Source organism: Cherax quadricarinatus, chromosome 5 (genome assembly GCF_038502225.1).
Source record: "Cherax quadricarinatus isolate ZL_2023a chromosome 5, ASM3850222v1, whole genome shotgun sequence".
Lineage (NCBI taxonomy): Eukaryota > Metazoa > Arthropoda > Malacostraca > Decapoda > Parastacidae > Cherax > Cherax quadricarinatus.
In genome coordinates this window covers 56,006,187-56,019,262 of record NC_091296.1, presented here as the reverse complement: position 1 = coordinate 56,019,262, position 13,076 = coordinate 56,006,187, and the positions used below count along the sequence as shown (strand labels likewise).

The 13,076-nt window shown below is 40.1% G+C and overlaps 1 protein-coding gene across 1 annotated transcript in view; it reads left to right on the top strand.

The window, feature by feature from the left end:
- The first annotated feature begins 5,156 nt into the window (after nucleotides 1–5,156).
- defl (Integrator complex subunit 7) overlaps nucleotides 5,157–13,076 on the top strand; it is a 66,873-nt gene continuing 58,953 nt past the window's right edge. Inside the window, exons 1-2 of the mRNA XM_070102304.1 lie at nucleotides 5,157–5,323; nucleotides 10,820–10,958. Of these exons, the coding sequence (XP_069958405.1) occupies nucleotides 5,227–5,323; nucleotides 10,820–10,958 (236 nt within the window). The 5' untranslated portion in view covers nucleotides 5,157–5,226. The remainder of the gene's footprint in view (nucleotides 5,324–10,819; nucleotides 10,959–13,076) is intronic.

The following is a 13,076-nucleotide window of genomic DNA, read 5'->3' as shown; positions in this document are numbered from 1 at the left end:
CCACTACATAACCAAGGATGCTAAGCCTTTTAGTTGAAAAAGTGCACTTTTCCTCATTGTAACTGATATTTTTCTTCTTGGCGGCTTCCAAAAACTTATCAAGGTTTGCATCATGTTCCTCCTGGGTCTTGCCACAAATGGTAACATTATCTAAATACGCGTAGGTTCCCATGAGTTGCTCTTCCTGAATGAGTGAATCCATAATTCGTTGGAAGCAGGCTACCCCATTGGTGACTCCAAAAGGGACTCTGGTAAACTGATACAGGCCATCACTAGCCTGAAACGCTGTGTATGGTTTATCTTCATTCCTTATAGGGACTTGATGATAGGCACTCTGCAGATCAATTGTGCTAAACACGTAGTACTGAGCAATTTTGTTCACTGTATCGTCAATTCGAGGTAGAGGGTACCCATCAAGAAGTGTAAATTTGTTGATTGTCTCAGAGTAATCGATAGCCAGTCTCCGTTTCCTATAACCATCTTTAACAACAACAACCTGTGCACGCCAAGGGGAATCACTCGGTTCTATAATACCCTCCTTCAGCAGCCTCTGAGTTTCTTTCTCAATGAACATCCGATCCTCATAAGAATAGCGGCGTGACTTAGCTGATATAGGATGGCAATCCGCGGTAAGATTTGCAAACAGCTTTGGTGGGTCTACCCTTAAAGTGCTAAGTCCACAGACAACAAGAGGAGGCAGTTCACCTCCATATGTTAAGGTGACACTACCATGCAGCTTCTGAAAGTCCTGACCAAGGATAACATCAGAGCACAGTTGTGGCAGAATAGCTAAATGTACATCTTGATAATCCTTTCCATTAACTCTGAGATTTACCTTACAAAACCCTAAGGTCTGAATAGAGAGAGATGTTGATGCCATGGAAACGGTACCTGATGAGTGATGTAGAGTCAAGGAGAGCCGTTTAACTAAGTCAAGGTTGATGAAACTCTCTGAGCTGCCACTATCAATAAGACCATCTACTTCTGTTCCTTTGATGAATACTTTCACAACTGCCTTTGACAGTGAATTTGGAGTAGCCGCAGAAGTCACTGTTGCTAGAGTCGCATGATCACTGGAATGTGTGGAGGCACTAGCTCTTGTTGATGCATTAGCACGACATACTTTAGCAAAGTGACCTTTCTTGTGGCATTTATGGCACATTGCTTCACGAGCAGGACACTTTGGACGTGGATGTCTTGAAAAACCACAAAAGAAACACACCGTACCTGCTGCTGCTGTCACTGAGACAGGTTCCCCAGTAACTTCATTGCAAGAGTCTTGGTCAGGAATTGCAGCACTTACCACTCGAGAAGGCTGAGTGGTACTGTATACTTCAGAATTCTTCTGGGCTGAATCTAGAGCTCTTGCCTGGTCAAAGGCAGCGGCTAAGTCGAGAGTTTTATTCTCCAATAAACGCTGCCTTATTATTGGTGATTGCAGGCCACTGATAAAAGCATCCCTGATGGACTCTTCACAATACTGAGCAGCTGTCACTGCTTGGAAGTGACAGTCCTTACCTAAAATTTTCAGTGCTTGAAAGTATTCCTCTAAGGACTCATCAATCTGCTGGCGGCGAGTTGCAAGGCGATAGCGTGCAAAGATTTCATTTGTAGGTTTAATATACTGAGACTTGAGGGTTTTGATAGCATCTTCGTAGGTATTACACTCAGAAATAGCCTCATATATCTTAGGTGACACAAAATTGATGAGCAGACTTAGTTTATCTAGATCTTCTTTAGGAAGGGCTCCCAAGAAGTTTTCGAAAGTCTTAAACCAGTGCTTCCATTCCTGAGCAGCCGTTGATAAGCTGGGGTCACAGTCTAGCCTCTCAGGTTTCAGTAAACGCTCCATGTTGTGATGTAGTCTAGCGCAGGATCACCACCAGGTAGCCCAGGATTCTATGTTCAATAAATTGTTGTGATAGAAACACAGGCCTTATCTCTAGGCTTTATTGAACATAGAATCTTCATAGTACTTCTGCAACAACAAAATATAATGACTAGTACATCTAATAATAGCTTCTACAGGGATGGTGATGTCTTGCATATGTCAAGAGAAAAGTTATAACTACAGGCCACATATTTAAACTCACCATGTAATCTGCATCGCTGATAAATGGATAAAGTAGGAGAGAATCACACACCATGTGTTGGTGCCCATGACACACACCAAACTGTTGTTGTTGTTAAGGGCCCCTAGAGGTGGTGCAGTATTATCCTGCTGCTGCTCCCCACAGGACCAGTATCACTACAGAGCGACCTGTTCTAAACCCATGTTGCCCTGGGTTGTGTAATTTATGGGTTTCTAGATGGGTGGTGATCTTGCTTCTTAGGACCCTCTCAAAGATTTTTATGATGTGGGATGTTAGTGCTATCGGTCTGTAGTTCTTTGGTATTGCTTTACTGCCCCCTTTGTGGAGTGGGGCTATGTCTGTTGTTTTTAGTAACTGTGAGACGACCCCCGTGTCCATGCTCCCTCTCCATAGGATGGAAAAAGCTCGTGATAAGGGGCTTCTTGCAGTTTTTGATGAACACGGAGTTCCATGAGTCTGGCCCTGGGGCAGAGTGCATGGGCATGTCATTTATCGCCTGTTCGAAGTCATATGGCGTCAGGATAACATCAGATAGACTTGTGTTAACCAAATTCTGTGGCTCTCTCATAAAAAAATTAATTTTGATCTTCGACTCTCAGTCTGGTTAGTGGCTTGCTAAAAACTGAATCATATTGGGACTTGAGTAGCTCACTCATTTCCTTGCTGTCATCTGTGTAGGACCCATCTTGTTCAAGTAGGGGCCCAATACTGGACGTTGTTCTCGACTTTGATTTGGCATAGGAGAAGAAATACTTTGAGTTTCTTTCGATTTCATTTATGGCTTTTAGTTCTTCCCACGATTCCTGACTCCTATAAGATTCCTTTAAGATTCCTATAAGATTCATTTCAGATATATTGACCTCTTTTAGCCGCTCTGTTATTCTTTTCCGTCGCCTGTAAAGGGAGCGCCTGTCTCTTTCTATTTTACATCTACTCCTCCTTTTTCTTAGAGGAATAAGAGGTAGATCTGGTCATAATCATGGCAAGTTACAAAGGTAATGAACCATCTACACTCCTATACATGTAACCATGTATAGAAGGAAAATTACATGCTGAGGAAAGTTTGGATGGCTTCTGTGCAGGGGTTTGAATGGCCTAGCCTAAGCATATTGAACCCAATGAGGATATTTCTTTCAGTAACACGATCTCTGATGCTTGGAATATCAAGTTCTTTCTGCATATTTAAAATTTTGGCAGTACGAGGGCATCCCAGGATGATCCCCCATTACTTCGTTCTGCAGTTTTTCCAGCCCTCCAAGCTTCCAGTCAGACACGAGAGCAAGTAGTAGCTCAGCATAATCAACCAATGAGCTAATATAGGCAAGATACATTATTTTCACAACTTTAACTTTAGCACCATACCTGGGATGAAAACCTGCTACAGCTCTAACTGCTCTCAGCCTTTCTTTGTATTGGCGACAGTCTCGTTACAACAGGTCCAAGTAGTGGAACCTCAAAGCCTTGATACCTGTATCTGCTTACATATTCTAGAAGAGACCGATCATGCAACTAGATCTGGCGAACTCTGCCTCTCTGTCGAGGAGGACGCCTGTTGAGTATCTTTGTTTTATCAGTAAAGATAATCAACCCCAGGTTCTGACACGAGGCTAGTACATGATTAAGAATGTTTTTGGTGTTGAAGAATTCAGCGGTGTGAATCATTATATCATCAGCAACACTAATCATATAATGATGGGGCTGGCTAGGCATGGCATTAAGTAAAGCATTAATTAGAATACTGAATAGGGTGGGACTGAGCACACCTCCCTGTAGGGTCCCTAATTCAAAATCTTTAGTTACACTTCTATATCCCTGGAACAACACAGACAACTTTCGATTGGACAGGAAGCCTTTAATCCAGCAGAGAAGCCATCCTCCAACATACATTCTGGCAAGTTCACTAATGATTGCATGTTGATTGGCTACATCAAAAGCAGATTTAAGGTCAAGGAAGGTAGTGTATGAGCTGTTAATGTGCAGTGAGAAAGGTGGTTATGCAATGACGCACACTCCTTCCATGCGTGAAACCATGCAACCAGAGAGACAAAAACTGCTTAATTCTGTGCATTAGACGATTAAGAATCATTCTTTCGAATGTTTTACACAAGCAGCTAGTAAGAGATATTGGACGAAATGAGTTTTGTTGATTGGGACAATTGGTCAAGGCACCATGCATCAGCTCCTCCTATGGCAAAGGAGAGCCTGTTGTTGTTGATGCAGGTAAGGTAAATAAGTAATTTTATTCAGGTATACACAAATACAGTTACATAGATTATCATACATAGCATATGTGTAGAGAACCTAGGATAACCCAAAAAAAAGGCCAGACAAAGTGACTTATTTCCATTGGGGTTCTTCTAATACCATATTATTATACTAGAAAGGGGATAATATCTTATCATTATGCTGTAAAGGAGATATGCTAGGAATAAGGTAAAATGAATTATTTATATTTACATGTGTGTTAGCTAAAAAAAAAATAAAAAATCGTTCTTTTTCCATTTCTGTCGCTACATTCATTAGGCACCTTTTGGCTGTCTTCTAGAACTGGTTCATGCTATGACTGGCTTTAACATGTGCAGGCAGTCTGTTCCATTCCTTTATTGATATACAATAAAAGGTGTTTGAAGCCTGGCCACTGACTGTGGGTACTACAAAGTTGTGCTCTCTCCCCCTAGTACTATGATTGCTTTGGTTCCCAACCTTGACAAAATTGACAGCAAGATATTCTGGACACTGTTTGTGAGCAATTTTATAAACTTGATTTACCTTCAGTTGTTTTACTCTGTCTTCAACATTCAGCACATCCAATTGTTGTAATTCATCCTGGCCTACATGGACTCAGGTCCAGAATGAATCTTGCCATTATGTTCTGGGTGATTTGCAGTTTATCTTTCAGTGTTTTGGGTCAAGGCAGAGTACCATGAAGAGCAAGCGTAGGTGTCTGACTCAGCAAAGGTCCACATGACCTAATTAAGAGCTTACTGTTCCCGTTTCTCTTTCCGGGATTTTTTTTTTCATTTGTAATTCCCGCCTACATGATGGCAACATATTTTCCCGGACTGCCGGGAAGTAGGGTTCAATTATGGCTAAGCTTTAGTGGGTTTTAACAACGTCAACAATAATAATAAATATGGCGACAGCTCTAGCAAGGCCGATCTCGTTCCCTGATATTGGTCTGAATGAACAAGACCAAGATGGTAATTCAGCATTGTTAGAGCTTGACAGAGGCAAGTATTTATTGGTGTTATAGCAGCAGCACTGAATGACACACACGAATTATATGACTTTTCGTAATTCTGTGAGAGAAGCTTGTCCCGGTTAGTAACTGGATAACAACCAAGAAGCGAAACATTGTAGCTTAATAGACAACCATGGTACAGTGGTTAGAATGCTGGCATGTAGGTTTTACAACTAGTTTACCATGGGTTGGAATCCTGCCAGTTCCATAGACTACCTGCACATGTCAAAGCCTGCCATAGCATGAACCAGGTCAAGTAAGTAAGTTTGTTCAGGTATACACAAATACAGTTACATAGAATTATCATACATAGCAGCATATGTGTAGAGAACCCAGGATAACCCAAAAAAGTCAGTCAGAGTGACTTATTTCCATTGGGGTCCTTTTACCTCATTATTATAATATAAAGGTTATAATATTTTCTTATTATTCTATAATGAAGATAACATCTTATTATCATACTAAAAAGACTATCTACTACACGAGGGTCATTAAGACTATCTACAATACGAGGGTCATTACTAGGAATAAGGTAAAATTTACACGTATGTTAGCTAAAAAATAGAAAATCATTCCCCTCCCTTTCTGTAGCTACATTCATCAGACACCTTTTGACACTCTTCTTGAACTGGTTCATGCTATGACTGGCTTTGACATGTGCGGGTAGTCTGTTCCATTCCTTTATTGCTGTACAATAAAAGGTGTTTGAAGCCTGGCCACTGACTCTGGCTACTACAAAGTTGTGCTCTCTCCCCCTAGTACTATGATTGCTTTGGTTCCCAACCTTGACAAAATTGACAGCAAGATATTCTGGACACTGTTTGTGAGCAATTTTATAAACAAGATTTAGCTTCAGTTGTTTTACTCTGTCTTCAACATTCAGCATATCCAACTGCTGTAATTCATCCTGGTCTACATGTTCTCTTGGTCCCAGCCCCAGGATGAATCTTACAATTTTGTTCTGGGTGATTTGCAGTCTATCTTTCAGTTTTTTTGTCAAGGCAGAGTACCATGAAGAGCAAGCGTAATCCATATGGCATTGTATAAGGGCTAGACATAGGGTCCTGCGAGCCTCAGTAGGTAGACACTGTGCTTGTCTATAGAGGAACTTCAGTCTGGCATTCACTTTCTTTACTACACTGTTCCCTATCAATTCTCCTGACATGCATGGGTCAAAGGGGATTCCCAGATATTTTACTGATGAAACCAAAGTGATGGGCTCCCCATTACACTGGACATTAAAATTATTTACCCTTCTCAGTTTATGTTTCGTGCCAAAGAGAATGGCTTCAGTTTTCCCGAGGTGTAATGATAGTTTGTTGTCCACTAACCATTTGCTGCAGGACCCCAGTTCCAGTGTTAAAACATTAGCTATATCTTGTGGGTCTTTACCTGATACTAACAGGGCACTGTCATCTGCATACAGTAGGAGTTTGCACTTGACACTGATAGGCATATCATTGACATAACATAAGAATAATAAGGGACCCAGAATACTGCCTTGGGGAACTCCACATGTTATCGGCAGGGGTTCTGATTCCGTTTTGTTGATTTTGACAATTTGTCTCCTGTTGCTAAGGCAGGACTTAAATCAGTCTACAGAACCTATACCGATAGCTTGAAGCTTCTTACATAATACATATATTGTGGTTGACAGTATCAAAGGCCTTTAGCAGGTCTAAGGTTACCATACCTATGAGGTTCCCCTTTGACATTTCAGTTCTCAGGTAATCCATTAGATTAATTAGGGAAGTGTTGGTTGAGTAAGATCTTCTAAAACCCGATTGATAGCTATGGAGAATGTTGTTGTCATTAAGGTACTTAACTACTTGAGAATACACCGCCCTCTCTAGAATTTTAGATATTATACTGAGTATACTAACAGGCCTATAGTTGCTGACATCAGACCTACTATTTTTCTTGAAGATAGGAGTAACTCTGGCCTCCTTGAACCCCTCTGGTACGGTATTAGTGGTGATTGATAGATTTATTATATGAGCAATAGGGATTGACAGTTCAGAAGCACCATCTTTTAGGAACTTAGACGGGATGTTATCAGGGCCTGTGCTCTTAGTTGGGTTTAACCTGCTTAGTTCTTTTTGAATAAAGTCATGAGATACACTTACTAGTTGACAACTGTTTGGGGTTACCCCTTTATTGGTATAGTATGTTTGAAACTTATCAGAGTCTGTGTTAAAGGTATTTGATGCAGTTGGTAGTTTACTTACTAGTGTTGATGCAACAGATGTGTATTTTTTTTTTTTATCACACTGGCCGATTCCCACCAAGGCAGGGTGGCCCGAAAAAGAAAAACTTTCACCATCATTCTCTCCATCACTGTCTTGCCAGAAGGGTGCTTTACACTACAGTTTTTAAACTGCAACATTAACACCCCTCCTTCAGAGTGCAGGCACTGTACTTCACATCTCCAGGACTCAAGTCCGGCCTGCCGGACTTGAGTGTAGTAGGATGTGTAGTAGGAATTAAAGCAATTTGCCACCTTAGATGTTTCATGGCATACCTCATTATCGATAGTGAGTACTATGTTAGACCTATCTACTGGCTTATGGCTATACCCCAACTGTTTTAATTGTTGCCAGAGCTTTCTGGGGTTATGCTTATACTCTTCAATTTTTGAGCAATAGTGCTTTGCCTTTGCTCCTTTTATAAGTCTCTGTACTCTGTTCCTCACCCTTTGGAATTCATTTAGTGCTGCAATATCCTGTCTGTTTGCTTTAAATCTTTTTAGCAGCTGGTCTCTGAATTTCATATTATCTAATATTTCAGTAGTCATCCAGGGTTCAGTTCTTCGTTTAATCCTAACCTCTTTAACTGGTGCAATATTATCAAGGATGGTAGTGAACATTGTTTTGAATTTTTCCCAGGCATCGTTTACGTCCGTGCAACTTGTTATCTCTGTCCAGTCACAATTGTGTAGCCTATTTACCAGTGTTTCTTTACTGTAGTTTCTAGTTGACCTCATTTTTATTGTCCTGTGTAGGCCTATCCTATCCCTAGTGATTTTCCTGGTGCAGTAAATGATGAAATGATCACTAAGACCTGTGGTAATGACGCCTGACTGACTAATGTTCTCAACGCGGTTACAAAGTATGTGGTCAGTTAGGGTGGCTGAGAACTGTGTGAGAACTGTACCTCATGAATAAGACTGCAGAATGGAAGGAGAGTAATCTCTTGTATGAAAATAACGAATTTTACCTCTCCCCTAGTATATCTTCTTTTATTGTTACTGCTTTTACATAGTTAAGGTACTATCTGTGTTTAAATCTTAAATATAAATAATAAATGTCTCAAGGACCCAAATGGAAATAAGTCACTTCGACTTTTTTGGGTTATCCTGGGTTCTCTACACATAAGCTGCTATGTATGATAATCTGTGTAACTCTGTATACCTGAACAAACTTACTTACTTGCCATCCTCATGGGAGGTGTGCTGATCCTCATGAGGTGCTTTTGATCCAAGGCATTAGACTTGTCCTTGCCTTTCGTGGATAGACCCTGATTGCCTTCCAATTCCTAGACTATTATAACCCCTATGGGTTTAATGCTTCTCAATAAATAAAATGCAATTTTGCATATCTTTTGAATTCATACTATAATTATAAAGTTTGCCATGTTTCCCACAATTCCTTCATACTGCATCTTGCTTTTCTGCATTCCAGACAGGTATTTGGCTCTTATAACTAGTTTATATAGCACACTTTATTCAAGGATGGCGGGGGAGCACTGTTTGACCCTTATAGGTTTAGCACTTAATTATGATTTTTTTTTTTCAACAGGTCGGCCACCTCCCACTGAGGCAGGGTGACCCAAAAAAAAAAAAAAAAGAAAATACTTTCATCATCATTCAACACTTTCACCTCACTTACACGTAATCACTGTCTTTGCAGAGGCACTCAGGTATGACAGTTTAGAAGTCTCTCCAAACTGTCAATATCCCAGATCCTCCTTTAAAGTGCAGGCATTGTATGTACTTCCCATTTCCAGGACTCAAGTCCGGCTAAATCTATAATAACCGGTTTCCCTGAATCCCTTCACTAAATATTACCCTACTCACACTCCAACAGCTTGTCATGTCCCAAAAACCATTCGTCTCCATTTACTCCTATCTAACACGCTCATGCACGCTTGCTGGAAGTCCAAGCTACTCACCCACAAAACCTCCTTTACCCCCCTCACGCCAATCTTTGCAAGGACAACCCCTACCTGTCATTCCTTCCCCTACAGATTTATACACTCTCCAAGTCATTCTACTTTGATCCATTCTCTATAAATGACCAAACCACCTCAACAACCCCTCTTCAGCCCTCTGACTAATACTTTTAGTAACTCCACACCTCCTCCTAATTTCTCACTCCGAATTCTCTGCATAATATTTACACCACACATTGCCCTTAGACAGGACATCACTGCCTCCAGCCATCTCCTCGCTGCAGCATTTACAACCCAAGCTTCACACCCATATAAGAGTGATGTTACCACTATACTAACAGTTTTCTTCTTTTTCTTTTTAGTAAACTATAAGGGAAAAGGTGTTACTAGCCCATTGTTCCCAGCATTTTCGTTGACTTTTACAACATGCATAGCTTACGGAGGAAAGATTCTTATTCCACTTCCCCATAGATATGAAATGAAAAGCACTAAGATCAAAGAAAACTCAGATGAGTGTGTATACATAAACATGTACATGTATGTGTAGTGTGACCTAAGTGTAAGTAGAGGTAGCAAGACGTACCTGAAATCTTGCATGTTTAGGAGACAAAAAAAGTTATGATTATACTAATAATAATCAAGGAGGGGGGGATGTCTTGCTACTGATGAAAGGCTCTTGATTCAAGGAATTGAAGCCATCCTCTCCTTCCTTGAATGAAACCCTTTACCTCCAATTCTCCAGGTACTATATGACTCTCTACAGGTTTAACACTTCTCCTTAATACTATTATATAGGTTACAGAACAGTGATTGATACAAGTTAAAGTTAATTATTAAGCACACAGACATAGTGCCACACTACACACAGCTGCTTATTTTTATCTGTACTCAAATTTAATAGTTTGCACTGTAGCATATTATGGAAAATTTATTTTAATCTTATCCCTGACTACTAAAATCCTTTGAATTATCATCACATTCAGGGCTACAAAGTAGTATATCCATTGACAATAATAAAGGTAGAATTATTGAGAATATGTTAAGTAAAAAGACACATGTGCAACTAATGTAACATTGTATGGTGGCAACATTTTGCTCTCCAGAAGCTTTGTCAAGCCATTATGGCTTGACAATATATGTACGTTCAGCAGCCACAAATGATTAGTGTTAAATTTGACACAGTAGTATATGACATCAATAGTTACAAATTTGTTACTGTATTGTGTGTTGTACATACAGTTCAGTACAGTTTTATACATGTCTTAAAATTTTAGGCAAAGCTTGAATTGAGAATAATATTTTGTATTGCTTTCAGGACTGAAGTCTTCAAGGACAGGAGAACAGTGTGAAGCAATATCAAAATTTCCAGCACTATTTGAAAAGTATCCCTTTCCCATTTTAATTAACTCAGCTCTACTGAAGCTGGCTGAGGTATTCCGTCAGGAAACACCAGGGTATGTTTTTGTTGTAACATATCTTGTTTAACCCTTTGACTGTCACAAGCCCCTTTCTGAAACTGTCATTCTATGTCGCAAAATTTTTGGGAAAAAAAAATTATTTTTTCTTATGAAATGATAGAGAATCTTTTTCTGATGGTAATGACACCAAAAGTACAAAATTTGGTCGAAAACTCACGGAATTATGCTCCCGCAAAGTTAGCGGTCTCGGCGACATATGCAGATCAGTGATTTTGCCGACTTTGAGCCCTGTTTTTGGCCAATTCCGTTGTTCCAGTTGACCAAACTCATAGCTATTTTTTTAGAACTCCATTTTTCTATCAATTGAGTACAAGAAACTGCCCATTTACTGATTTGAACTACTCAATAAAGTGGTCAGAAATTGGCAGTTTGGCCAATTTCACGCAAATTAAAAAGATGCCAATTTCAAAATAGGGTCCAGGATAAACAATGTAGACATTCTTGGCACTAAAATAACATATCCTCTGTTCATTAGTCACGTCTCTAGGTCCCTCTTATATTACTATTGCTTTCTATTTTGATTTTTTATTCATATAAAAAATACAAAATTTACTGTTATGCAGTCTACTGCATTATTGTAAAAATGGTATAAATAATATCAGTGCACTAGTGAAAGAATATTAGGCTCCCCAGTTGATGTGTATTGGACGTGTGGTGTGATTTGCTTATTCTTGAACATTTGGCTACTTTGAGCTCAATTTCAAGGTCATTTTCATCATGAAACTAATCAAAATCATCTCTATTTCTGCAATTTAATCCAAAAAAAGATCAGTTTATTTTTTCTCATTATGCACTGCGTGCTGCAGGATTTTATTTATGTGGTGCACACTGACCACACAGACCCATTCTCTCACATGTGGGCCTACCAGCTTTCTCCTGCTTGATTTGAAGCCGCTAGAGTTATTGAGTATATATACGTCCGAAACACTGGCTCGTAAGACGTATCTATATGACCAAAATAGTCAAAGGGTTAAAGTGGGATTCATTACCAGTAATTATTAAGAGTTGTAATAAGTATGCATGCACTACAAAAGAAGTTATATGCAGTACATACTGTAATGTACAGTATGTATTAGTTTTGATCAAAATATTTAGATGAGCCTTACATCTTGTAACTAATTTTGCAGGGGTTTTCCACCCTTATAGCTCAGCCTGAGGTCAGGCTTCCCTTTTAATTATATATTTTTTTTTTTATTATAACACTGGCCGATTCCCACCAAGGCAGGGTGGCCCGAAAAAGAAAAACTTTCACCATCATTCACTCCATCACTGTCTTGCCAGAAGGGTGCTTTACACTACAGTTTTTAAACTGCAACATTAACACCCCTCCTTCAGAGTGCAGGCACTGTACTTCCCCTCTCCAGGACTCAAGTCCGGCCTGCCGGTTTCCCTGAACCCCTTCATAAATGTTACTTTGCTCACACTCCAACAGCACGTCAAGTATTAAAAACCATTTGTCTCCATTCACTCCTATCAAACACGCTCACGCATGCCTGCTGGAAGTCCAAGCCCCTCGCACACAAAACCTCCTTTACCCCCTCCCTCCAACCTTTCCTAGGCCGACCCCTACCCCGCCTTCCTTCCACTACAGTCGGATACACTCTTGAAGTCATTCTGTTTCGCTCCATTCTCTCTACATGTTCGAACCACCTCAACAACCCTTCCTCAGCTCTCTGGACAACAGTTTTGGTAATCCCGCACCTCCTCCTAACTTCCAAACTACGTATTCTCTGCATTATATTCACACCACACATTGCCCTCAGACATGACATCTCCACTGCCTCCAGCCTTCTCCTCGCTGCAACATTAATCACCCATGCTTCACACCCATATAAGAGCGTTGGTAAAACTATACTCTCATACATTCTCCTCTTTGCCTCCAAGGGCAAAGTTCTTTGTCTCCACAGACTCCTAAGTGCACCACTCACCCTTTTCCCCTCATCAATTCTATGATTCACCTCATCTTTCATAGACCCATCCGCTGACACGTCCACTCCCAAATATCTGAATACATTCACCTCCTCCATACTCTCTCCCTCCAATCTGATATCCAATCTTTCATCACCTAATCTTTTTGTTATCCTCATAACCTTA